This window comes from Saccharomyces mikatae, assembly GCF_947241705.1.
Source record: "Saccharomyces mikatae IFO 1815 strain IFO1815 genome assembly, chromosome: 4".
Taxonomy (NCBI): domain Eukaryota; kingdom Fungi; phylum Ascomycota; class Saccharomycetes; order Saccharomycetales; family Saccharomycetaceae; genus Saccharomyces; species Saccharomyces mikatae.
The window spans coordinates 1,257,784-1,284,807 of record NC_079259.1 but is presented as its reverse complement, the minus strand read 5'-3'; the positions used below and the strand labels follow the sequence as shown (position 1 = coordinate 1,284,807).

At 37.0% G+C, this 27,024-nt stretch overlaps 12 protein-coding genes and 1 non-coding gene across 13 annotated transcripts; 5 read left to right on the top strand and 8 right to left on the bottom strand.

The window, feature by feature from the left end:
* Positions 1-146: 146 nt before the first annotated feature.
* On the top strand, positions 147-971 carry TIF35 (translation initiation factor eIF3 core subunit g; the record flags this gene model as incomplete). Its single annotated transcript, XM_056221628.1, has 1 exon — positions 147-971. The coding sequence occupies one exon, from the start codon at positions 147-149 to the stop codon at positions 969-971; it is 825 nt and encodes a 274-aa protein (XP_056081400.1).
* Positions 972-1,209: 238 nt separating this feature from the next.
* On the top strand, positions 1,210-1,998 carry BNA7 (arylformamidase; the record flags this gene model as incomplete). Its single annotated transcript, XM_056221627.1, has 1 exon — positions 1,210-1,998. One exon carries the CDS (start codon positions 1,210-1,212, stop codon positions 1,996-1,998), a length of 789 nt encoding a protein of 262 aa, XP_056081399.1.
* A 70-nt stretch (positions 1,999-2,068) lies between these two features.
* Positions 2,069-3,250, bottom strand: RPN9 (proteasome regulatory particle lid subunit RPN9; the record flags this gene model as incomplete). The annotated part of the gene is made up of 1 exon (XM_056221626.1): positions 2,069-3,250. The coding sequence occupies one exon, from the start codon at positions 3,248-3,250 to the stop codon at positions 2,069-2,071; it is 1,182 nt and encodes a 393-aa protein (XP_056081398.1).
* A 237-nt stretch (positions 3,251-3,487) lies between these two features.
* Positions 3,488-5,365, bottom strand: SNX41 (Snx41p; the record flags this gene model as incomplete). Its single annotated transcript, XM_056221625.1, has 1 exon — positions 3,488-5,365. One exon carries the CDS (start codon positions 5,363-5,365, stop codon positions 3,488-3,490), a length of 1,878 nt encoding a protein of 625 aa, XP_056081397.1.
* A 221-nt stretch (positions 5,366-5,586) lies between these two features.
* DYN2 (dynein light chain) lies at positions 5,587-6,022 on the top strand (the record flags this gene model as incomplete). Its single annotated transcript, XM_056221624.1, has 3 exons — positions 5,587-5,611; positions 5,709-5,731; positions 5,792-6,022. 3 exons carry the CDS (start codon positions 5,587-5,589, stop codon positions 6,020-6,022), a joined length of 279 nt encoding a protein of 92 aa, XP_056081396.1.
* A 152-nt stretch (positions 6,023-6,174) lies between these two features.
* CAD1 (Cad1p) lies at positions 6,175-7,386 on the top strand (the record flags this gene model as incomplete). Its single annotated transcript, XM_056221623.1, has 1 exon — positions 6,175-7,386. One exon carries the CDS (start codon positions 6,175-6,177, stop codon positions 7,384-7,386), a length of 1,212 nt encoding a protein of 403 aa, XP_056081395.1.
* A 272-nt stretch (positions 7,387-7,658) lies between these two features.
* Positions 7,659-10,112, top strand: SIP1 (Sip1p; the record flags this gene model as incomplete). Its single annotated transcript, XM_056221622.1, has 1 exon — positions 7,659-10,112. The coding sequence occupies one exon, from the start codon at positions 7,659-7,661 to the stop codon at positions 10,110-10,112; it is 2,454 nt and encodes an 817-aa protein (XP_056081394.1).
* Positions 10,113-10,515: 403 nt separating this feature from the next.
* ARO80 (Aro80p) lies at positions 10,516-13,365 on the bottom strand (the record flags this gene model as incomplete). Its single annotated transcript, XM_056221621.1, has 1 exon — positions 10,516-13,365. One exon carries the CDS (start codon positions 13,363-13,365, stop codon positions 10,516-10,518), a length of 2,850 nt encoding a protein of 949 aa, XP_056081393.1.
* Positions 13,366-13,768: 403 nt separating this feature from the next.
* Positions 13,769-18,436, bottom strand: HKR1 (Hkr1p; the record flags this gene model as incomplete). Its single annotated transcript, XM_056221619.1, has 1 exon — positions 13,769-18,436. One exon carries the CDS (start codon positions 18,434-18,436, stop codon positions 13,769-13,771), a length of 4,668 nt encoding a protein of 1,555 aa, XP_056081392.1.
* Positions 18,437-19,015: 579 nt separating this feature from the next.
* Positions 19,016-19,097, bottom strand: Smki_4.trna26S. Its single transcript has one exon. It is a non-coding gene; the product is annotated as a tRNA-Ser (tRNA).
* Positions 19,098-20,406: 1,309 nt separating this feature from the next.
* Positions 20,407-22,314, bottom strand: RAD30 (DNA-directed DNA polymerase eta; the record flags this gene model as incomplete). Its single annotated transcript, XM_056221618.1, has 1 exon — positions 20,407-22,314. One exon carries the CDS (start codon positions 22,312-22,314, stop codon positions 20,407-20,409), a length of 1,908 nt encoding a protein of 635 aa, XP_056081391.1.
* A 1,014-nt stretch (positions 22,315-23,328) lies between these two features.
* On the bottom strand, positions 23,329-23,826 carry RPL12B (60S ribosomal protein uL11; the record flags this gene model as incomplete). The annotated part of the gene is made up of 1 exon (XM_056221617.1): positions 23,329-23,826. The coding sequence occupies one exon, from the start codon at positions 23,824-23,826 to the stop codon at positions 23,329-23,331; it is 498 nt and encodes a 165-aa protein (XP_056081390.1).
* A 615-nt stretch (positions 23,827-24,441) lies between these two features.
* Positions 24,442-26,988, bottom strand: SYF1 (mRNA splicing protein SYF1; the record flags this gene model as incomplete). Its single annotated transcript, XM_056221616.1, has 1 exon — positions 24,442-26,988. The coding sequence occupies one exon, from the start codon at positions 26,986-26,988 to the stop codon at positions 24,442-24,444; it is 2,547 nt and encodes an 848-aa protein (XP_056081389.1).
* Between the last annotated feature and the right edge of the window lie 36 nt (positions 26,989-27,024).

Below are 27,024 nucleotides of genomic sequence, written 5' to 3'. Positions count from 1 at the left end.
ACTTATCGCTTGCAACGAAACTAAAAATTTTTCCTTTCAATAACTGTGAAAAGTGAAAAATTATCACGATGGCAAAAGAGAGGGAAGAGAGGCCCTAGTTATTTGTCATATAACAGGTACCAAAAGATCAAAACTTGTCAGGAATAATGAGTGAAGTTGCACCAGAGGAGATTATAGAGAACCCAGATGGATCTAGATCTATCATCTCATACAAAATCGAGGATGGTGTCAAGTACAAGATTACTCAAAAAGTAAAAGAGGTTAAAGTATTGGAAAAAGTTCATAAATCTGTCGCAGAAAGAAAACACTGGCATAAGTATGGTTCTGAAAAGGGTTCGCCAGCTGGTCCAAGTGCTGTTACTGCAAGATTAGGTGAAGAAGTAGAGTTAAGATTGAGTAGGAATTGGAAACAAGCTGAGGAAGAGAGAATACAAAAAGAAAAGGCAAGTCTCACAAAAACTGGTCTACAATGTAGATTATGTGGCAATGATCATATGACCATGAACTGTCCTTTCAAAACCATTTTGAGTGAACTTTCAGCATTAGAAGACCCAGCCACTAGTGAAGGCGGAGCTGAAGCTATTAGTGAAGAAAAGAGTGGCCAAGCTGGTGGGGCTGGTGCCATTCCAGGGCAATATGTTCCACCTTCTCGCCGTGCTGGGGCGAGAGATCCTTCATCTGATGCTTACAGAGACTCTAGGGAACGTGATGATATGTGTACTTTGAAGATTATGCAAGTTAATGAGAATGCCGACGAAAACAGTTTGAGAGAAGAATTATTGTTTCCGTTCGCTCCTATCCCAAGAGTTTCGGTTGTTAGAAACAAAGAAACAGGTAAATCAAGAGGTCTTGCTTTTGTTACCTTTTCCAGCGAAGAAGTTGCAGAACAAGCTTTACGTTTCTTAGATGGTAGAGGTTACATGAATTTAATTTTACGTGTTGAATGGTCCAAACCAAAAGTCAAGGAATAGATGTACAAAATATGCTCTGCACTTGTTTTTAATGTTACTCTTCTCATATACACATTGTAGATATTAAGAAAGAAAGTATGTAAACTAATCAATCTATACTCAAAAGAATATTCTTCAATATTCTATAAAGTACGCACCGCATGATATATTTTTTAACAATTATAGTGTTGCGAGAGGTTGCAACAATTCTTGTAAATAAATAATGAAGGCAAACAATAACTTATAGGCGGTCATCAGTATGTCTACTACAATAAGAACCATTTCACCAGATATAACATTATTCAACAAGACATTGACATTCCAGGAAATTTCACCAAGCACCAGAGAAGCTATTATATATATACATGGTGGTGCGTGGAATGATCCTGAAAATACACCTAATGATTTCAATCAATTATCCAATATGATCGAATCGATGGATACTGAGTCAAGCGTTTGTCAATATTCTATAGAGTATAGATTATCACCAGAGATCTCAAACCCTAGAAACTTATATGACGCTGTGGCAAATATAACGAGACTTGTTAAAGAAAAGGGATTGGCAAACCTCAATATAGTGGGTCATTCTGTTGGAGCTACCTTTATCTGGCAAATATTATCTGTACTAAAACATTCTCAAGAGAGGATGAATGAGGCGCAATTGCAAATGTTGGAACTTTTGAAGATCGTAAAGAGAGTATTTTTACTGGATGGCATATACTCATTAAAGGAACTGTTGGAGGAGTATCCTCAATATGAGTGTTTCACAAGACTAGCATTCCCTGATGGCATTCAATTGTATGAGGAAGAACCTTTTAGAGTAATGACATATGTGAAAAAAGCGCTTTCTTGCTTTCGCATTGATATCCACTTAGTGCATTCTTACCAGGATGAATTATTAACGTTAAAACAAACAAACTCTTTAATTGCTTGTCTTCAGAACTACCAATTGAGTTTCAAGTTATATTTGGACGATTTAGGTCTGCATAATGATGTATATAAAAATGGTAAAGTTGCAAAGTATATCTTTGATACTATTCATCGATAGTTAATTTTACTTCAGTGTATACATATATATGTGCGTGTTTTATATATATATATATATAACTACCAATGACTCAAACCCAAATTGATTGACCACGAGCTTCCATTTTCTCGCCCAGTTTTCTTACCTGATCATTCCATTCAACCAGCCTATCTTTCATCTTTGTGATTTGGTCACCGCTTATGATCCTTGGTTGGACCCAAGAGATGGTAACCAGCTCATTTACTTGATCAATAGAACCCTTTAATAGACGTAAACTTATGGCTCTCATAACCAAGTGTTCGACATTATCCTTTGGTAAGTGTGTTGCTTCTGAGATATTGTCGAATGAAAGCATTCTAATATTTCTGACAAAAACTGTTTCAATTAATGTCATTAGACAGATTTTTTGTCGTAAAAACGATTCATGTTGTGCCAATATAGGAATTTTGGATATTTGAACCTTAATCAATGAATCAAATTTATCGAAGTCACCAACGGTTAGAGCATTCAATAATTGGAATAGCCAGTCATAATTGGTGTCATCGACGATAGTGTCCATTATTGGATGATGTAAAAGTTCACCAAAATTATAGATTCTGTCACCTAGTAATGCTGAAATGCTCAAGTCGTAGGCTAATTGTTGACGTTCAGCTAAGGTAATGCTTGTAGATGGTTCTAATGTGGAAAGATACAAAAGACTTGTGTAATAGAAGGAATTAAAGTCATTTTTGAATTTAAAATACTGGGAGTTCGTAGAATAAAAGCTGTTTGTTATTCTTAATGGCATAGAATCCTTTTTATCCAACGTCTTCTCCAAATCGTCTAGTAGATCTCTTGCTTTAACTAGATCCTTCTTTAATAGGTAAGTTCTGGCAATTTCAATATCTATCAATAAAATACCATCTTTATGATCTTTTGAACCATCATTTCTCTGCTTTTTAGAGTCCAGTTGTTGGAATTGATCCTTTAAGTCATCTAAATACTTTAAAGACTCATCAAAGTCTTTAGAGTCCTTCAAAGAGGAAAGCAGAAACTTCACTACTGACAATTGATTGATCTTATCATTAAATTTAGAGACAAAGTTATCATAAAGTCTTAGTCTCAATGGTGTGGATTTAACATCATCAAAGAACTTGGTTAAGCATTCCGACAATTGGAACCATAGTTTTTCCTCATAAAATTTCTCAAATTGTTCGAATAAAGGATGCAAAGAAGGGTCAGCTTCCATGCGGAGAGTGCTCAATACAGTGTCAATTTCATGATTATTAAACATCTTACAGATAATAATATGGTTTGCTTGCGTAGGTCAGTTGTTTGGTTTCGTAATAACAGTTTCTTTATAAAATGCAAGTTCTATTTATGTTAATTTTGCCACCGGATAAAGCAGAAAGCGGGTAAGAAGGAAACGAAGATGATAATATGGATGTAATATTCGAGATTTTTCAAGTATATACATCAAGTATATGTATGTATACGCTATCTGTAACATGATATGTAATGCTTGTGGTTTTTATAATGCCTGGTCGATTTGTAACTTGGCGAGTTTCCAATTTTTCAGACATTCTTTGATCCAGGCTTTGAAGCTAGTTGTAAAAAGCTTCAAAATCTTAGCGATGGTCAGGTGAATATGTTTATATGCATGCATTAAGCTATTGTAGGACGAAGTGTTGATTTCTACCATATCCGATACACAAATCGATAAACAATCTTTTAACTTAGATAAATCTTGGTTCAATTGTTTTATCTGTTTCGATCTCTCTTGTTCAGTTAATTGTTTGACTTCCAGTTTGTTCAAATTCATTGTTGGTGTAGAAGTTTTGTAGTTCAGTTTGCTTGCACCTATATGAATTTCGTTTTGATGTCCACGGGAATTTGAAGTTGAGCTTGATTTCGATAGCGATCTCACGTCCTTTGTGATAGATGTTGGTTCAGCGGGCTTTATATCTATGGTATTATCATCTGTTAATATAGTCGAATGCATCAGGCTTTCATTGATCTTTTGTAATTGGTTTTCAATCTCGGTAAGGTTCGAGAGTTTAGCCTGTTTCTCGATAATCAGTTTCTCTAAGATTTTAAATTGCAAAAACTTTAACTTTTTGAAATTTAACACTCTGAATGATTCATTCAGGAACTGTAATAACTCATTGATGGGGTCCTCAAGGACAGAGTTGTATTTCTCTATCAATATCTCGGAAGATATGTATATAATATCGAATGAGTGGCCTATCTTTTCGATGTGGCTGATGATTTCCATCATTGGGTTATTTGAGTTGCTGTTATGTTGGTGGAGGCTGTTGGAAATGGTTATGTCATTCTCTAAACTAAAAGCGTTATAATATGCACCCAATTCAGCAAAATATGTGGACAAAGAGTGGAAATGTGACTTATTTGATCTTATATTTTTCAATATCTGATTGAATATTCGCTTATAATTTTGAAATAGGTTTTCAATATGTGTAAACTGCAATTCGTTTTGTAGAATTTCTATTGGGAGCTTAGAAACTTTACTGTTACTTTTTATTGTGATGTGTTGTTGCCAAATGGAATTGTAGTTCTTCAAAGACGAATTGGATGGAATTGGTAGAATAGAATGCATGGGACTTGGCTTGGTTGGGTTTAATGGTGGAGCTAAAAGGTTATTCAAAGGCAGTATTATTATTGGTGATGAGCTTAAAACATCTTTCCAGTTGAATTCAGGATTCAAAAATTTTTGGAATACGATGTCATTACTTATTTCTTGAATATCCAAACAGTTGCATAAGAATGAATTGAGCATTTTCTTTCGGGTGGAGATGATTTTGGAATCATTTGTGGCATTTATAGGGCTCCATATGTACTTAAAGAGAGAATGTTTGGACGGGATAGGTGGAATGATTATTGTAGGAAGGAGTCTAGCAAGAGATTGTCTCAAGGAATGAAATTCCGAGTACCTTCTAATAATTTTGTTGTTTTCATACAAAATTACGTAACCGATAGCGTGTTTTCCCCAAGGGTCTTTGAAATCGCCAGCATCAATAATTTGAATCTGTTCACTCCCATTAGGATCATGCAGAGCATCCTTGTTGATGGTAGCGGTAGTGGACATCGACAAAGAAACAAACGGCTCCGTTTCTGCATCAGCTTCCACAACGGCATTTGAGGAGGTAGAAGAAGCCGTAAACTCTCCCGAAGAAGCAGCAGATGAGGAATGAGCAGGGCTAGATGGCAAAGATGACGAAGAAGGGGGAGAATTCACATTTTCCGGCTGAACTTCATCGATAGTAGTCCCGATTCCTGAAGCATACAGGTGATGAGTGCCCACAAATGGGTTGTTATCTTCTTCTGAGAGATCCATCTCTGATGCGCTGCTTTGTTGCTCATTTATTCCTTCAAATATATTATAGTCCATTTGTTTAGCTGTGTAGTACTCTTCGTCGTTATATAGTACGTATATGGAGGCGCGTTTATGTGTCCATCCCCTTGTCCTGTTATCTCATGGCTTGGTATCTCTATTCCCTTTAAGTGGAGTTTACAAACTAGCGAAACTGCAGAAAAGAAAAGCCCATGCAACTACTACCAGATAAAGAAAAAGACGAGAAACAACGCAAAGAAAGAGTAATTGAGCCAAACATGAGTGGTGAAAACAATAGTACACGTATGTCAGTTAAATCTCCCATTATATTTTGTGACTTTCTATATAATCTTCCTTTACTAACTCGGGGAAGACGGAGGTTTTCTTCCATGAATCGCAGCTATCGTTAAGGCGTCTGATATGGTATGTAAGTCTAACATGATAATTGCATGTATTCATGTTTACTAACAAGAGGATACTTAGACTGATGAATTGAAGGAGGATATTTTAACTATTAGCAAAGATGCCCTGGACAAGTACCAGTTGGAAAGAGACATTGCTGAGAAAATTAAGAAGCCATTAGATGTCAAGTACGGCAATACCTGGCACGTTATCGTCGGTAAGAACTTCGGGAGCTATGTAACCCACGAAAAGGGCCATTTTATCTACTTCTATATCGGTCCACTGGCGTTTTTAGTTTTCAAGACAGCATAAATAGTGTTCTTCATAGTTAATTGATACCGTATTACTATAGTTTCATACGAATGGGGTGTTACCTTTAGGGCATCATATAAGTAATAGAAGATTAAGTTACGCTAAATTTGTTTCTATCTCTTCATGAAGCCCAGTATGTCTGGCTGGCGTCAATGAGTGAGCAGGTGCTAGCAAACAAAGATGGGATTCCAAAAAGGAAGGTTGGTAGACCCGGTCGAAAGAGAGTTGACTCTGAGGCCAAGAATAGGAGAACTGCACAGAACAGGGCAGCTCAAAGAGCGTTCCGAGACAGGAAAGAAGCCAGATTGAAAAGTTTGCTGGAAAGGATTGAGTTATTAGAACAGAAGGATGCACAGAACAAGTCGGTAATTGATTTTCTACAAAGCTCGTTAAAGAGTTTATTGTCGGAAGTTACGAAATATAGAGCCAAGAATGTGAATGACGAAAGGATACTAGCATTCCTCGATGATCTACAAGAACAGCAAGAACGAGAAAAAGATGAGGAGCCACAGAAGAGAGAGTATACAGAGAAGGAAGCCTCTACCAAGATTAATGAAACTACAGAGACCCTGCCATCTTTTAGGGTAATTAGAAACACCACGGTCAATACAGATACAGAAGTAGAAACGCACCTTCATAGTAGCAGAAATTCTACTTGGGACGTGGGTTTGTGCAGCACACCTAGGCTGACAAATACATGGAATTTTCCTTCTGAAAATCGAACAGATCCCTCTGCCATCAGCGATAAGAGTGCTAATGACAGTAAAAAACTGGACTTTAGTCTTGATGTTACATTCAATGACAAACTGACCGGTATAAACCATTTGGACTACGACATTCGTAGCCATCTTTCAGAGCATTTTGGAGATTTTTCTTCCGATAAAGTGGAACCATTAGCATTCCCTAGTGAAACAGACAATATGTATTTTCTTGACGAAGCCAATGACGATATCTTGCTTTCCAGCGTGGTTTCCCCTGCTAAAGAAAATGAGTGCAACGGCAAGTGCAACGGAAAGTGTGCGGAGGATACACCGTTGTTGAATAAAGAGATCAAATGCGAACTGATAACCAAACGTCTGTTGAACCAAGAGTCTTTAGATTCGATAGTTCCAGCGTCTGCCCCATATAGAGAAAATATTGGAATCCGTTCTGAAGCCATCAGACGTATCAGTAGCGCTATATCAAATCAAAATACATCTTGCTGTCACATTCTCAAAGAGATCTCCTCCTTGCCAAAGTATTCTTCTTTGGACATTGATAATCTATGCTGCGAATTAATGACTAAGGCAGAATTTACTGATGATTGTGAAATCGTAGTGAGAGCTCATGACCTACAAACTACCTTGGTCAAACAACTTTTGTAGCACATGTGTATAGTATATATAGTACTGTGTGGGACGAATTGTGAAATTATATCACTAGTGACGATGACAAGACCCTTTCACTTTTGTTTTTTTCCTATTGTCTTTCAATGAAAGAGATAATACTAGCAATTAACAATGGTCAGTATATCGGGTAAAAGAGAATATCTAGATAAAACAGCTTGCTACTTAGCTTTTCTTTTCCTTTTATTTTTTGCGTGGGGACCGGTCTCTTGGAAAGTGGAACTGTCATATTAATTTAAGTTGCTGCCATCATGGGGAACAGTCCTTCTACTCAGGATCCATCGCATTCAACCAAAAAGGAACATGGATATCATTTTCATGAAACATTTAATAAAGATCGTCAGGGGAGCATAACCTCTCAATTGTTTAACAATAGAAAAAGTATTCATAAAAGACACGTTAGTCATACTAGCGGTCATAATGGCACCATTCCTTCTAGAATGCAGCTACTTGCATCTCACGATTCAGTAACAGATTGTGATGATAGCGTTAACGATGATACTACTATTGATAAGGAACCTTCCCTTTTGTTTAAGAAGGATTATTCTTTGAACAATACCGCGGATGGAAACGATACCACGCTGGCTAATTTATCTTTAATTGATGATCACGATGTGGGTGCGCCTGAAGAACAGGTGAAATCACCATCATTCTTGAGTCCAGGTCCATCAATGGCCACTGTTAAACAAACCAAGAGTGACCTAGAAAATTTATCTACTTCAAATTATACCACGGTTGACGAAGCAACAGAAGACGGACGAACCAACCACCCACGCCATGAGAGACATCGCTCAAGTATTATTGCACTGAAGAAAACTCTTTTAGAAAATTCAGCTACTGCTTCCCCTTCCCCAACAAGGTCTTCATCGGTGCACTCAGCTTCAATGCCTCCTTTGACCAAAATGGATTCCATTGATACTCCTTTAAAGCCGGCTTACTCAAAGAAACCATCTATCCATGCATATCAATATCAGTATCTTAGCCCTGACCCAACATTTTCTGGGAACTCACAGGCAGGTAAAGAGAAGAATAGTGATAACATAGATGCAGAGGCGGGTGTACTACAGAGCGAGGATATGGTTTTAAACCAATCTCTTTTACAAAATGCTTTAAAAAAGGATATGCAACGTCTTTCAAGAGCAAATTCCTCTAATTCAACATGTACTATCGAAAATTCAAATAATAATAATAACTATAGTAGTAGTGAAAATAACATTCGTAACAAGGAAGACTCAGGAAGCTTTAATGATAATTCTAACGTACCTATATCTGCTACAGCTAAAATGATGATGAAGTTATACGGTGATAAAACTCTAATGGAAAGAGATTTAAACAAGCACCAGACTAAGACGAAGAAAGTGCAAAATAAAAAACTCAAGTCGGTTTCAAACTCCAGAAGATCATCATTTGCTTCTTTGCATTCTTTACAATCGAAAAAGAGTATCTTAACAAACAGTTTAAATTTACAACCTTTGCACCCATTACATCCAATTATTAACGACAATGAAAGTCAATATTCTGCACCGCAGCATAGAGAAATGTCGCATCCTTCAAATTCAATGTCAAGTATGTCTTCAATATCTTCAACAAACTCCGCAGAAAGCACTCTAGTGATTTTAAAATGGAAGAATTACAGCAACATGGCCGTAACCACAGAAGTCTCTATAGTAAGTAATGATATTGCTTCTGCTCTTAAAGAACAGAGAGAAGTTGATGCGGATGAGAGCGCAAGCTTGGACTCGGAAAAGCAATTAAATCCAAGGATCCGTATGGTTTATGATAATGTGCATAAGGAATGGTTTTTTCCGGATCTATTCTTGCCTCCTGGAATTTATAGACTACAATTCTCCATCAATGGCTTATTGACTCACTCAAACTATCTTCCTACAGCTACTGATTCAGAAGGCAATTTTGTCAACTGGTTTGAAGTATTGCCCGGTTACCACACGATCGAGCCGTTTAGAAATGAAGCAGATTTGGGATCACAAGTGGAGCCAGTACTAGAGGAAGAATCACCCATAAGGCCAGAACTCAAGAGATTTTCTTCTTCCTCTCGAAAATCCTCATACTATTCCGCCAAGGGTGTTGAAAGGCCCAGTACACCGTTTTCGGATTATAGAGGCTTAAGTAGGTCAAGTTCAGTAAATATGCGTGACTCATTTGTACGTTTGAAAGCAAGTAGTTTGGATTTAATGGCCGAGATCAAACCTGAAAAATTAGAATATTCGAATGAAATTCCAAATTTATTTAATATAGCCGATGGCGGTACGACTTCCGTAATAAGAGAATCCAGGGATTCGTCACCGCAAGAACAACCCAGCTTTACGTATAAAGTTGTTGACTGTAACCAAGATGACTTATTTGCTACTTTACAGCAAGGCGGTAACATTGATGCAGAAACAGCAGAGACGGTATTTTTAAGTAGATACCCAATCCCTGATCTACCAATATACCTGAATTCATCTTATTTGAACAAAATCCTAAACCAAAGCAACCCAAATTCAGAACCGCATGATAGGGATGAAGGTGCAATAAACCACATTATTCCTCACGTGAATTTGAATCATCTATTGACAAGCAGTATCAGAGATGAGATAATTAGCGTAGCTTGTACTACAAGGTATGAGGGAAAATTTATCACTCAAGTAATATATGCGCCCTGTTACTACAAAACCCAAAAGGCCCGGGGCAATAATGAAAATTAATTGCAATGAAACTTATAAACTTTGTTTTCTTTCTGACTTTCATTGCTCTCAATATCTTAGCATTACTTTTCTTTTTTTGGGTGGGTTGGTGTTTTCACGCCACATTTCTCATATTTCATTTTTTAGCATGCGTAAGATGTTTAATGTATATTTAACAGATCCAATTAATCTGGCTCCATTTTTTGTTTAATAGATAACCATTCTTTAGACAAACTACCCTGCACCAATGAATAAGTAGCTGATTGAGTTGAGCAATCAAAATAAAAGCATGATTAAAAACGGTCTCAATGAATATGAAGAGTTATAAACAATTTTTCGGTAACTTCGGACTCTATGTATAAGTATTTTTTTAATGACAAGAGCAGTTGGTTTTCTTCTGGATAATAATATTCTTCCTTTCCCATTATTTACGTGTTATCGGCCTTGAACTACCAATGTCATTATCGATGTCATTACTATTCACAAATAAATTATATAAGTTTTCAAAGTTATTAATATCACCATCTCCACATTGCATGTAGCGTTGTTCAATAAGTTCTGTCCATGGCTCTACAAATCCAAGTCCAATATCTTCACTAGCACCAAACCAATCTGTAACTTCTTCGGATAGTGATGGGCCCTGAAAAAGTTCATTATTCAGCAATGTTGTTGTAGTATCATTATTTTGTTCAACAAAGGGGTTAAAAATGACTTTAGATGATAAATTATTCGGATTGTTAAGATTGCTATCAATTTCCTCCATTGGTGACTTTTTTGAGGATTCAGAATTACACTCAGCCTTGTTACTTCTGATGTTTTTGGGAAATGTTGGTTTCTTAGTAAAGTCTACTCCCTCTGGCGAAGATTCACAATTGCTTTCCAAGGGAGTGGTACCGTTAGTTGATAATGGCGGTCGTTCTGTGTACGATTTTTTTCTAAGTTTCATTTCTGTACATAAGTACATTAATATGGCTGCATACCTCTGACAAAGATGTAACTCGTCAGGTGTAGCTTCTTTTAAGGTTACTGCAGTATCACGAATGATATCGAACGTTTCGTCAACTGATATTGCACTCAATTTTAAGATATTTCTGGCGTCTGGATTTGTTGCTAGTTCACTACCAGTAAGTGTCAGGTAACATTTCACAATGAACGCAATGGACCTAATTATTCGTATCGCCCATCTTACAGGCATGTACTTTAGCATTCCTTGTCTTGAAACTCGCTTTGCAGAACTCAGTATCTCTTTTGCAGATCGGTATGCTAATTCTACGTACCTTGCGCTTGTCATAATCTCGTTCATGTTCAATCTGCTTGTTTTTCCATCTACTTGTAGCGCAAGAGAAAATATGTAAAGCTGGCAATAGTTGAAATCTGTGATAATAGTTTCGCCATTTAATCTATTGATGTTATCAAATACTTGTTTTTTATTCTTTCTATCAGCTAGTAAAAACGAGACGTCAGAAATAGGGACAAGAACTTCTCTGTAGTTGCTAAGCCAACCTTCTATTAAGGGAGAAAAAACACTTAGAACGGACAAGTTGTGTCTTTGATCAGTCGTTGCCAATTTTCTCTTATTTTTCTCACAGTAAATTGTTTCGTATGCTATGGACAAGATTCGAATTATCTCTATCTTGGCTCTTTGTGCGAAAGAGAATCTTAACGGTGATGGTGGCATAGGATTCTGTGCTAAGTTGGTATCATCTTTTTTATTGGAGTAGTATAGAACGTATTCATCATTTAAAAACTCCCTTTCCCAGTCCGTCAAAATATTCTTCTCGCTATCGTCATCATCTTCTGAATCTTTGAAAACTTTTTTCCACCTCTTTTTACTTTCATCATCAGGCAAAATTTCATTTAAGTAAAATTTTTCATTCCCAAGGTAATTCTCATTACCTTTATTTCCATCATCGTCAAATTTCCTCACGTTCAAATTCAAAACGCTGAACGATTCTGCAAGTAAAGGCCTTTGGTTCATATTCATGGCGCTTGTAGTCTCAGATATATGAGTGACAATGAATATTTTTGAACTATTTTCAATAAACCCCATATCCTGCGCCAGTCTTACAGCAGACCCTGTAAGCATCCACGACATCCGGTCGCTTCTACGGATGGCTCCAACACCGGTCAATCCTTCTTCATCTTTTTTCGTGCTAATATTTTTACTTTCTCTTACACCAACATTGTTCAACTCTGGATCATTTGCGTAGTCTGACCATTTATAATGGATACTCCTTGGGTTCCATTCTGTAAAAATTATGAAAGCAAGCACGGTACCAATCGACCTAGTACTAGCCTCTGCCCAAATTGTTTGAGATATGAGCTTCTGGCAATATATCCATAATTTATCATGAACTTCAATGTGCCTTATACCATTTTCTCCATTATCCAATCCTAAAGTATCGAAAGGATGGTAGCGAGCAGAAACGGTCAAGATTGAACAAAATAAAATTGGATATTCTGCTAATTCTTTGGGATCATGCAATTGCAATGGTATGTTAGGAAAGAATGGATGCATTGTGAGAAAAAATGCCTCTATGAGTTCAATCGCCTCCTCTTTAGTGAGCAAGTTATCTGGACCAATGTATTCAAAGTCATCTATTCTCCGGGTAGGCATGGGCCTAGCTCTACTGATTTCTTTGATTAATTGGGACATTTTCTGATTCGAATTTAGTGCAGCAGCAAGCGTATCTGTTATGTTTTCGTGAGGAGTGTTCGTAGCAGAAGCATCACATTCACTTATTGAAAGCGTTTTCAATTCTTTATTTGCAGCAGATTGATGTGGCGTATCCAAAGAGCTTTCGGATGGTCTTGGCGTTGCGGACCTATCCTTTATGGTTTCCTTTGCTCCTTCTTTAGCTACAGTACCCGCTGCTTGCGCTAAAAACTCCAAAGCGTTCTGCATAGAGGAAAGTTCAAGCTTCCATTTGACTCCATCTGATTTAAATAATGTTTCATCATTGGTTCCTTTCTCTGATAAAGCCATTTCTGATGAAATCAGTCTTCTTGAGTGGTTTGGTATCTCACCTTTACTCTGGCATATTGTATTGACCATGTGAGGAGATGTGCTATTTTTAACCACTTTTTGAGAACTAAATAAACATTCTCTTAGCTCTCTTTTGCAACGAGCACATGGTGGTTCGTGAGGATTATCAACTGGACCAAGATCACATTTCACCTTCCTTGATCTGCAGTTGATGCAAGCTTGGTAGGTCCTTCTCCGCTTTGGAAGTGCCGATGTTGTGTTTTCCGAGAATCTCTTTTTAAGAGACATAAATGAGGCAACAGAGTTGAGCGTAAATTTGTTAAAAGTAGAAAAAATATTTTGAAGGCTACGCCTCTATTATTCCTTTGGTTTATTCCTGCCTTTTCTTCATCGGTTATATGCTATTTTCATCATCTCGGTTATCATCGGGTAGAATTTGAATAATCTTGTTATTTCCGAAAATATTGATAATAAAACCTTTCATAAAAAAAGGCTTATAGAATTACAAATGCAATATTTGATGATATATATAATAACAATAACGGCGCTAATAAAAAATAATGCATATATAGGCATTTGTGCGTCCGGAATGATGGGTATCTCTTTCTAAGGTCATTTTTGGTTACGAGCACCGCTTCTAGCGGCAATTATAGTAAAGCCAATGACCATTATTGGTTGTGTTCTTTGTCAATTAAAGATTCTGTTGTTTTGCAATTTTTGATATTCTTTTGTAAAGCTCCTCATCTAAGGCATCCAACTCCTCAATTTGTATGTCAGAAACACTACCGTTGTCATCAATATCGTCTATCTCCAGATCTTCGTGGTTAGAAAAAAGAGCCTTATTTGGTTGTGATAGTGAAATTTCGGAGTAACGCAATGTTTGTAGTTTAATCGAATTCGTATGAAGCGGTGTAGTATAAGTGGTACTCGGTAAACATGTCTGGCTGCTGGAAGAGAACTCGTTTGTAATCATATTTCCGGCTTCTGGATCATCCGTAGTACAGGACCCAGTCTCCGGTGTATTATGTTTGATTTTGTAGACATTATTATTGTTATATTCTTCGATAACCTCATTTGGCAGGTAAAAACTGTTTGGTTCTTCATCGTCTGAATAACTGTCGTATAACCTAATATTACCATTTTCGTCAACGTCTACAATACTTGATATTGACTCTTCGTCATTCAAATACGCTTCTGTGGATTCCTGGTGTTCATCATATACGCAGTCTCTTAGAATACTGTCTATCCCTGAGTCTTCTCTTTCAGCCGTCTCCTCAAGGTCATTTAATGTTGCTTCTTTGTAAAATAAATCACCATCATCGTTAATAGTATAATGTAAACCGTGAGTAGTACTGTAAACTGTGTTTTCGCCAGTTATAATATAATGGTCATCTGTGACTGAGTGAACGCTTTCATTCTCAGATCCAGATGGTTTTTCGTTAAATATTTGATTGCCAGAAGATGAGCGGGAAAGTGCAGTACTGTCAAATTTTCTTTCATTACCGAGGCTTTTCTCAATGCAGTCCTTGGGATATCTTTTCAATAGTATATTCCTGTAATGGAAAACGAAAAACGCAAACAATAACCATAAGAGTGCACCAATAGTTAAAATAGCCAGGAAGACTATAGTTCTTGCAGCATAGCTCCACCCAGGCGCAGAATCTGTGAATGAATTGGTAAAATCGTCCAAAGCACCGTACTTGTAAGTTGCCACTATCCCTTTTGAATTTTCTTTTGAAGAATCTAACACACCTGATGGAAATAGACTAGAGACATGTCCTTCATTTCCAGAGCTATACAATGTTAAACTTCCTAATGGAATACTGTTATCTATTAGGCCAGCCAAAGTTCTCAGTGGGGATTGGGGATTATTATAAAGAGTGGAATTCACATCTAGGATTAACTCCTGAAGATATGATACAGCTTCTGTTGGAAAATATACCTCTGCAACTGCTATAATATATGCTTTGGATGAGTCCATCATGGGAACAATTTGCTTGACAGCTATTGAGGAGGCGTTAATGGATGGAAAGTATAAATCCATGGTTGACGTGGGGGGCTTTTCTTTATCTCCTTTTTTTTTTTTTCTTACAATGGATAATGATGACTTAGATTGAGGAGAAAGGGTAGTTGTACTGGTTCCAGATCGGTATGAGAGAATAAAACTAGACAATTCTCCGTTACTACTCTCCACTCCCGACGAGGTATCAGAGAATGGATATTTTAAAACAAGCGGTAAAAAGTTGAAAATTTGTGCCGAAGATAATGGATTTTGAACCAAAAATACATAATTTAACGCAGCAGTGAACCCAACGGTAATTAAAGTGTGGTTGATAGGTTCCGATGCAGTAACAGCAGGTTCAATTAAATTTGGAAGCGATCCAGTGATTGTTGGGTTAAATAATGTTGTAGATGTGTCTGTTTCGGAAGATTGCACAATAATAGCAGTAGGCAACCATGCATAGCTATTCGAAGATGAATCCAAATTTGTGGAATATATGGATAAGACAGGAGTGGGAGATTCTAAATTTGAAATCACCTGAGTCTGTACAGCAGTGGTAATCGTTCCAGTTGAGATTTTCGTAGATGGCCGAGAGTACGACTCACTGGTTTTAGACAAGCCGCTGTTTTGTGTCTTTCTTGTTGCGGAACTAGTTTTTTCATCATTGTCGGTTATGGTTTTTCCCTTTTTGGATGAATTTTCCGAATTAACTTTGGAGTTTGCGGGAAGTGATGAAGTAAATGAGAAATGGGCATTGCTTCCCGTACTCAGAGTACTCCTTACTTCAGAGTTTCTAAACTGGCTATTGGGTTGTGATGCAAATTTAATACTATTGGAACTTTCTTGTGTGCTTGAAGCAGATTTTCCGGTAGATGCTGTCTTTCCTGGATGATTCGCTGAAGATGTTGAGGGGGGAGCGTGGTCCAACGAAGATGCGAATAACCCTGAGGTTTTTGATGAGTCGAGAACACCAATTGATATTCCAGTCGATGAATGATGGGAACTTGATGCATATATAGAATGTGCCTGTATGCCACTTGAAATTACCATAGTCATTTTAGGAATTGTTGAAAACTTTTCTTTATCCGCCGAAGAAGAGAAGTACGGGAAATTTGATACCATTGTGGATGTACTGCTACTCTCAATATTCTGCGTAGTGACCTCGTAAGAAGCTTTCGCATTGGTAGATATAAGCCTACGAGGCGTACTACTTGCGAGCAAGTTGGTATTGTATGTTGGGGTTAGCTGAGTTGATAAAAACATCTGAGAAGTTTCAAACAGATTGGAAGTAGAAGAGCTCATGCTGACAACAGAAATTGCGCTCGGATATGTTTCCTGACTAAAAGTTGAGCTTGCAGAAGTGAACTCAGATACAATATTTTGAATCGCAAGGGAAGTCTGTTGTAACGAATTTGTAATCCCGAGGGATGGACTATGTACTGGAATTGCTGGTACCACTGATGTTGTTGAATAATCCACAGACGAAAATTCAAGAGTGTAATCAGATGAAAGTGATATGTAAGCAGAAGGCACGGCAGCAGAAGCCAGTGGTGATGAAGAAACCTCATTTGGAGAGGACGTACGGCTAGAAGGTACAACAACAGAAGCCAATGGTGATGGTGGAGCGACTCCATTTGGAGAGGACAGGTAGGTGGAAGATATAGCGGCAGAGGTTGGTGGTGATGAAGAAACCTCATTTGGAGAGGACGTACGGCTAGAAGGTACAACAACAGAAGCCAATGGTGATGATGGAGGGAATCTATTTTGAGAGGACAGATAGGTGGAAGATATAGCGGCGGAGGTTGGTCGTGATGAAGAAACCTCATTTGGAGAGGACGTATGGCTAGAAGGTACAACAACAGAAGCCAATGGTGATGATGGAGCAATCCCATTTGGAAAGGACGTGCGGCTAGAAGATACTGCGACCGAGTCTAACGGAGAAGGAACAGAGCTAAATGAATGAATCGATGCGAATGACATTGTTTTAAAGGCTGAAGTTGAAGTTTTGGTATGGGATATACTGCTGAACAGAATTTTTGTCGTGGATATAGAAGATTCCATAATTGGATTAGATTCAATGCGTGTACTTTGAGTTATCAGCGAAGATGCTTTGTTAGTAGAATAAGTGTATGGAGAATTCACAATCAACTCCTGATCAGGATAGTTGCCGGCACTTGAGCCATAGTTGATAGGGAATTCGAGGTCACTTACGGTATATTCATCAGTTGATACTTTAGATGATATTGAAATTACGTTGATAAGTTGAGTTTGGGGTGATCCGCTGCTAACACTATCCACTAATGTTGTTGATGTTATGCTAGAAGGATGTGATACCGTAGACGCCGTTAGTATGCGATTCCCTGTGTGACTGGCGAGGAAAGTTTGAGTTGAAATTGGTTTGCTATAAGAAGATAAAAGATTGATAATGAGAGAGCTAGATTTCTTCTCTGCAATTAACGCTGCGCTAAGGTAGATGGCTAGACTTGAATCGTAATTTTCAGAAATTTCTAATTCGCTTATTATATATTCTTCTTCGGTTGGTACTTCAGATGATATTGTACTAGCAAGTTGCGTTTGCACTGATCCCATACTAAAACTATCCACTAATGTGGTTGGCTTTATGCTTGAAGGCTGTGAAATCCTTGATAATGCACTAGTAAACTCAGTTCGTACTAATCCACTAGTAAAACTGTCCGTTCTTGTGGCCGTTGCTGCGCTGGGAAGCCATGAAACTCCGGATATCATTTCTGTCGTCGTGTCTGCATCATTATAGCTAAAATCTTGAGACGATGTGCTTTCTTCTTTGGAAAGCGAAGAAAATGTTGGATTTATCTTTCCCGGTACTGCTGTTCCATCTGATGTGGATATTATTATGCCTGTTAAAAATCCAGAAGATGTTACCTCATTACTCGACTCTAAGATAGACTTTGAATTGTCATCCAATGTTTGTGAAAATAGTGATGTTCCACTATAGTAATTCGTAGGCGTGGGGACTTCACTACTACTAGGTATTGCTTTTTCCGTAGATCTTTGCGTTGACAGGGTCGAATCAGCGTCTTGCGATGTTGTCAGCGCACCTGAATACTGATGTGGCGTACCGGTGCTTTGTTCTTCATTCACTGCTACCCTTGCACTTTCACTATATTGGCCAGCCAATGTGGTTGTTTCAGGGCTCGATGTTATTGAATTTTCATTGTTGCTAGATCTCGAATTGAATGCCGTGCTTGTTAAATATGAAGTTCCAATCTCTATTTCACTACTATATAAGCGGGAATATGTTGTATCGTTACTGTAAGCCTCGATTGCATTTAACAACGATATCAGAAGCAAAATTTCATTTATTTTCAGTGAGACCATTATTTATACATTCTCTGTTCTGTTTCTTGATCACGTTAATTAAGGAAAAGAATGTGTATAAGCTTAGGTCGCTTGTGATATAAAAATTCAGTTGAATATCAGATGAGACCCTATAATAACGAATGGTAACGAAATTAATAATGCGGGGCGAATGTTTACAAACAAAAACAGAGTTCTAATATGTTTTCCTTCTCTTGTTGACAATGCAGAAAAGTATACAGGCTTTTTCTAGCGAATGGAATGAACTATAAGTGCCTAATATGGGACACTGGCTTTAGATCGCTGTAATTGTTATCTTTTGAAGAATCCCAACAAATAAACTAATTTAAAATCTTCGTGATTTTAGCTAAAAAATTTTCTACAGCCAAACGGGTCAGCAACCGAAAATACCTCTATCGCGTTGTGGGAAAGAACCGATTACTATTAATAAAAAGATCGAGATTCTCAAAATAACGAAAAAGGTATTAAAACATTTTTAATATAATTCAAATGAAAGAAGGATTACCAACCAAAATAATTGGTTGCTTTTATTACAATCAAATATAGAAAGGTCACCTTTAACAAAAAAGAATAATTGTACGACAACTGCAGGACTCGAACCTGCGCGGGCAGAGCCCAAAAGATTTCTAATCTTTCGCCTTAACCACTCGGCCAAGTTGCCTATATTCATTAATTTTGTTAAATTAAAATTAAAAATCCATACGTTAATAGCAACAAATATGTGACAGATGAAATAGTAGCAATTACATGTGAGAACATGGTGAATTTTGAGATAATTGTCGGGATTCCATTGTTGATAAAGGCAATATTATTTGGTATATAGATATATAGAATATACTAGAAGTTCTTCTCGAGGATATAGGAATCCAATAAACGGAACTCGTAATTCTACATCATTCTGTATATGCTTTTATTGTCATTTTATATGTTATCATTCATTATCCAATTACATTATCAATTCTTGCATTTCGGCTTTTCATCACTTGAGTCATCTTCAACACCGTATATGATAGTATACTGGTAACGTAAATACTAGTTAGTAGCTGATAGTTGATTTATATTACAACACTAGGAATTCATAGAGGGTGACTTTGACTCTTTCCATGTGAGATATTAATTGGTTAAGAAAATTGAAAATGGTGCCTCACCCCGATAAGAGATCGATCGTTGCTAACACAACAAACGATTACCCTTTTAAGTAATTGCTGCTGTTTCATCTACAAATAGTTGTTGCTATTAACGTATGCTATCCAGTTTCAACCATGACAAGTCTAGATATTTTGGTGAGCTCTGTTAGTACCACGGCCTGTTCACAATCCTAATATATAAGATCTTATGGAAGTAGCTTGTTACCAAAGTGAGTTATCAACCTGAGTCACATAATGTTACTTATTTTACATATTTTACAGGATACAGGTTATACTAAATGATAAAATCACGGAATCTCGGATTCTTCGTTAACTGCTTCGAATTTTATATGTTTGTGTAGCTCATCTAAAGAAGGCTAAGTCTGCCATATTCTCAATCTGTTCAACTTGTAGTCGGGTGCTTCATATTTGTTTCGTGAACTTTTTAATTGAAAGTTTGGAATGATGTATTGTTTTATTGTATCTCAGAATTAAATGCAACAATTTTTAGTATTAATAAATACTTTGTAATATAAATATTAAAGAGGCTTTAGATCTGCACTTACTGTTTAACTCAGAAATTGCCTAATATTGAGAAATAGGTAGATTCCCGAGATAATTTTTGGAATTCTAATTTTGATTAATGTAATATTATTATGTGTATAGAATATACTAGAAGTTCTGCTCCAGGATATGATAGTATACTCGTAATATGGTTACTAGTCAACGAATGATAGTCGGTTCTTATTTCAACAAATCATGTACATGAATTATCTGGGAAGAAGATGTAGAAAAGCTAGTAAAGATAGAACGTTTAGGCTGCGAGAGCAATAAAATTTCATCTTATAATGGGTTCCTTTTCTTTGTAAAAAATGATAGAATGTTTTTGGAAGATGTGGCCTGCTTCTTCTGAGATGTACTAGAACGCTGTAAGTTTGATCTTTTTCTTGAAGACAGTAGTCTCTTTTCCCCGAAAGATAGATTTTTGGAGGTTTCTTCAGTACCATTTAAACCTTCGGATAGTTTCAATGCTAGATGATAGTCTACGTGTTCCTGAAAAGATTTCTCGTCTATAAAATTTATCTGGCATTTAGAACATTCTAACTTTGAAACCTGCTTATCGTTTTTTGAACAGTAATTATTCTCCTCATCTATCTTATCCACAGAGCTTTTGAAAGTATGAACCTGATTGCCAAACATATCTACAACAGTTTTTTGTAAATCCAAAATATCAAAATTAGTAATTGTCATACTCAATTTTGTTAGAGGATAATAGCTTTTGTTCTTGCCTTTAGCGTCAAGCTCCGTAATGAACTTCACACCAACTTTCAGAAGTTCGTGACATTGGAAGTTGATGCCTTTGTACGTAACTGGGCCTGACTTTCGATATACTTCATAGGATTTTGATTTTAAAGATATGGAAACCGTTCTTGGTATTACTATTTTGTTATACTCCTGTTCTAGATCCTGAATTCTGGAAGCAAGCTCCCCGCAAAAGACCTCAAGCCAGGAAATACAATCCACTATGGAATTACATGATTTTCCTCTAAGATTTTTATTTGACATCATACTTTTCACGACAGGTCGAGAACTCAAGGGCAAGCTGTACTGGCCTCTGCTTAACTTGAACAATTTATCGGCCAAATCTGTTGTTTTTAGAGGATCAATATTGCTTGCTGAACTATCAAAATCAGATTCTCTTACCCTAGTATCTAAATATTCCTTGAGCTGGTCAGCATAATCAGGCCAGGTCTCTCTGATGTGCTTAATGCTGTTTTTGTTTGGAAGATTCAATACGTCGATTAGTTCTTTTCCAAGAACACCTCCTAAAGTCCAAAAAGATGTTATTTCAAACCTTCCGCAGTCTAGAAAATCCAATAGGCAATCATTCTTCACAACTGTTTGGGCATCCGGTTTCTTGTAATTAGAAGCTAATTTACAAACATTTTTAGTGCTAGAAATACCACATGAAGTTGTATAACCAAGAGTATCTTTTATGGTGTCCCTGATACTTTTAGATGCCTGAGATCCTAGTGCCAGTATCACATCATCCCAATCTGTAATCAGATTTTTGCTCTCTGGATTAAAAACTTCGCCCTCAAATTTCAAAGACTTTATCTTTTCAGGAATGGGAGGTAAATAAGCATTAATATCATAGTCCCCTCCTTTAAATACTTCGCGAATAGAACTTAGTACATCCTTCAGTTTCAAGTTATCTGTTACTTCGTAGTAGTCATCGAACATTAGCATATTGAAACAAATGCGTCCCAGATCAAGAAATACTTCATCGATACTTGCCTTTTCAACCAAATCACATGCGCTTTTAAAGATTTTTAACGCTTTTCGACTTTCTCTCCTATACGGTTCCAGTGATACTTTATGGTTTTCCACATGTATTTGTTTTGCAGGATCTTGTACCCACGACCCCCATCCATCATGGTATTGCCAAAAATCTTCACCTTTCTTGAAAACGGCCGTATGAATTGGTATGAGATTATGACATTTTTTTAAAGCTTCTTGAATCGTATCCATCCTTGATATACCATACTCTCTTGCTGCATAAGATACTGCAATGATGGAATTCCACTGAACGCAGACTACCGGGTCCTCTTTACTTAAACCGCATCGCATCTGCTCAACTTGTGCAAAAAACGCATTCATATCCACATGGGCAATACATGCCAAGGGAGACTCATATGCTTTACTGGGGGAACCAAGTTGGATTAGGTCCTTCCAGGTAAATTTGGACATACTCTATTGTTATATCAGAACTGTTTAAAATTAGCAACCCTGTCCGTATTGAAAAATCACAATAAAAAGTTTATGCTTTTTCGCCGCAATGGCACGTAATGATATAAGTTCATTCAGTTGACATGAATGCACACCAATTATCAGAAAAATTAAGAAAGTATTGAGAAAGGGTTTGAACTTAAATCGAAATAGTCAAAACAGAGGCATAGTAACTTGAACTTTTTGCCTTTTCTTTAGACACAATAAATGACCAAGGGTTTACTGAGTTACGCTGGGTACAATCATAGTCTTGGTTTACTGTCGAATCACTATTTTTGCGCATTTTATGGGACCAATGCGGTTAGATTGGAATAAGTATTATATCTTAATGCAAATAATGTATTGATTTATTGTGATGATAATATATGATTTTTAAGGAATTATATGTTTAGTTTATAGAAATAGCATTAAAATAAATTAGAAAAAAAAAAGGTAATACTTAGATAAAACTCCAACTCCAACCAAGTCTTAAGTGTATCTTTCAGATATCTTTTCAGTAATGAAGCCTCACCTGAAAACGATAACAGCATTCCAAGGTATTAATTACGAAGCATAAACTAGCTTTTAAGTGTAAGTGGTAGTACTAGTAGAATAGTCTTATGAAAAATCAAGAAAGCAAGAGAGAGAGGTTTTAAGAAACTTGCATATCGAAGAAATTTTGAAAGGGCGGCTTTAACCATTTAAAAAGAACGGTTTTTCTTTGAAGGGGAATGCGTAAGATAATTGTTGCTCTTTAGTCAATGGAATAGAAAGATATTATCTACGTTGCGAGTAACTTAGGCCCTCTCTTATATATAATCTCGCATTCAAACACATACATGAATGATCAAACACAATGTTATGATTTGTTAATAATGGAGACATAAAAAAAGTAAACGAAAAGTAAAATAATTTGGTTTATATGATAGATTAAAGCCTTTTAAATTAAAAGTACAGAATAATATATGGAATGGATTTTTGATGTTATAAACAACCTTAGTTTTCTGGAATTTCAATTTCACCAGCGTTAATACCTTCAATGATGTCATGAGGGTTCTTGAAATCAACACGACAACCTACGGATTGAGCAGTACCCAAAATTTCCTTGGTGACGGAAGCCAAAGTTCTACCGAAGGATTTGTCTTTCATTTGTCTAGCAATCTCAACGATTTCATCCAATTGGATGTTACCGCTGTGCTTGACATTCTTATCCTTCTTTCTGTCTCTTGGTGGTTCCTTCAAGGCAGTAATGACCAAAGAAGAAGCAGATGGGACAACAGAAGCAGCTGCTTGTCTGTTTTGGATTTTCAATTGGACAGTAACTTTGATACCTTTGAATTCCTTGGTGGCCTTTGCAATATCTTCACCGACCTTCTTTGGGGATAAACCCAATGGACCGATCTTTGGAGCCAAGGCAGCGGAAGCACCAACTTCACCACCGACAGCTCTTAAGTACAAGTACTTAACTTCATTTGGATCAAACTTTGGAGGCATATTGACTATTGATTTATCCTTCTATTGGGCACTTGGGATTGTTTTAACCAAGAATGAGTAAATAATCGTATTGATGTCTTTTGTCTTGTTTTCATTTACTAGTAGTATACCGCCAAAGATGATACGACATCGAGGAAAGTTAGCGGAAGCGTGGTTGGGCATTTGTCTTGATGCGGCGGCAAGCATTTTCTCGTGGAAGGAACATTAACATCTCCTCCGCCTAGAGCTGGGTGATTTAGGCGGAGTCCTTCCGAGTGAAAAAGAGTGCTGGAAAGGAATTTCGAGCTTGTTCACACGCAAAGGTAAGTAGACATACCATATTGGTAGAAAGAGGCCTGAACAGAACTCTGTTCGCATTATCGTTGCTATAAGATAAGCTTAAATGGAGCTTTGTCTCATGATGTATGAAGTACCTATTATATGATATTATATTGTTTTCGTGGTAGAACTAAAGAGCGTGCATCTCGTTTTGACTAACCATGACAGCCCAAACACCCAATATGTACGGATGGAAAAGGAAATTTTTCACGAATTTCGATAACCATGGGCGACGGAAATATAGAGGGAGAAGCTTCATTGTTTTCAATGTGATGTATTATTTTTACACTTGTTACATCATATATCTAGTTCGATTTCATCTGGGTTAACTGATTGCGTAGCATTTGATGGGGTGATGTCATGTGAGTTCACTCTATTCGTAGTTGCAGCCACAAAGTTGATGTTACCTTCCCTTTGACTAACACTCTCGGAATCAATTACCATATCGGAATCTAATATCTTCTTCATCTTTAACATTTCTTTGTAGGTTTCCTTGTCTCCATGTTTTAACTCAAAAACTTCAAAGTTATTCCATAATTCTGTATTTCTGGATGGAGGAAGAAGCTTTGCACCATAAGTCAGGATCTCACGTGCCCGTATAATTTCTCCCATAGAGCTTTCGAAATCAGAAAATTCAATCACAAACGCAACAGCTTTAGAGTTTGGTAGTACTTGAATACATTCTTGGTATAATTCTCTGGCTATCGATGGACCCAAAGTAGATTGGGCCCTAGAGATACACATTCCCCACAGTTGCAATCTGCTTTCGAGGTGTGTGCTAACACTAACAGCACCTCTATGTAAAATCTCAATGCTTTTCCCAACTAGGCCACTTACCTTTTCTTCCAATGCGCTATAAGCAATAAAAATATTCTTACAATCTATGCCATGGGAACACAGACTTTCAAGTGCTTTTTCAAATATGAATCTGATGTGTTCGGGACTCAAAAGTGTCAGTTTGGGCGATGTGGCTACTTCCAAATACTCAATCCATAATTCATACTGAATTTCAGGGGGAAACAGAGGAATTGTTTTTTCATAAACTTGAAAGCTTTCGACCACTTCATGGTGGTTTTGTAGGAACAACGCAAAATTTTCTACCATTGCTGGTGTGATTAACCTCAAATCAATAACGTTGTTGTATGCTGTTTTGATTTTATTATATATTTTATTCGAGGAGTTTGCGTCTTTTGGGCAGAAGGCCTCTAAAAAATCAATGTATTTGCACCAAATGCGTAGTGAGTTGAATACGACAGTTTGCGCAGGAACCTTCTTCTGTCCATTATTGAATTTTTCGAGCAAAGCATCTGGGTTCATTGGTATACTTAATGCATCTTCAAGCACAGAAACTGCTCTTTCAACGCCCTCTTTACTTAACTCTCTCTCAGCCCAATTCAAGTAAATCTCTTCCAAGTCTTTTATGTAAGGGTAGGGTACCTTTAAAGACTGTGCCCACAACTCCCTTGCTGTACTAGTGGCATTTGTATTCCAATATAAATCTCCATATAAACACCATAGTCTTCCGAAAGAGCCAGGTGTAGTGACTTTACGGGGATCAATCTTCAGTATAGCTTCTGAATATATGTGGCATTTTTCTGCAGATGTCTTCTGTAAAGATACTCTTTTCATCCACGTTTCCACCAGATTAGAGTCTTGCCTTAATGCGACGTCATTCAAATATATATCATGTAGGTTAATTAGGGATTCAAAAGTGGCCATATGATGTTCAAGTTTCTTAGTCCAATTCCTTTGGTCAAAGAGTTCATTTTCTAGTTTTTCCAGAATAAACTGAGAGCATTGTTGCTCAAAGAGCAAATAAAAACTATAAATTCGATCAAAATCACTAAAATTAAGTGTTTGGCGCAAACTTTTGTCCAACAAATCACCACAACTATCAAGTCTACCACGAGAAATATAATATTTGGCAAGTGATAGTGTTAAAAAAACCCAATTTTCAGCATACATGACATTCATTTGGTTCATGAATTCCTCATACTGATTATCCAAGTCAAGTTTTTCCAGGACGATCAGATAATTGAAATTTAACGCAAAAGTTAGTTTTGAGCTGGGCAAATATATCTCTCTCTTTTCGTCTCTCATCAAATACTTTTCATATATTGGTTTGATGGTAGCATTATCTCTAGTTTTTGCAAGAATATTGAGAAGTTCATGTTGTCTTTGCTGTGGAGCCACCCTTAAATATCTTTCCAAAAGTTGCGACGACCAAATGTCACATCTGCTTTCAATCCCACTAGGTTCCTCGCTAATAAAGCCTACTTTCGCGAGACCCTTGACTAGAAGTATATTTACCAAATCGGCTTCATCGATATTTTCTTCATCATATTCTTGAGTTGAGTCCAATTGTGTTAAAGGTAAAACTTTTTCTTCCAAAAAATGTAGTACAGATTCCCAAACTTTTGAATGCATTCCTCCTTCTAACCTTATCAAAGATAAATCTAGAGCATGCCTTATCATCGTCAAATCATGTTGTTCAATGGCTAATTCTAAGTAAGACAGACATACCCTATCACAATCATGTACACAACTGTTCAGGCACCTTTGAAAAAGAGAGAATATACGTGAAGTTTTGACCACTTCCCTTGTTGTCTCCCATCGTATGTAATCTTCCCATATGCTTGTATCTGTTAAGAATTGAGAACAGAATCTTTCATATAACCATCTTATTTGTTCATCAACCCTCCCCTCCTCCTTCCAATACTCGAGATATCTTTTCCATGTGAGTATATTCTGCGGCGTCTTCTGTATTTCGTACTCAAAAGCCACATCTGCATCATTTCTTATATTCTCATCAATATTTACAGTTGCTTTATTCATTGAATCCATACTGTTGTATGATATACGAACTCAGTAGTTTTCAAA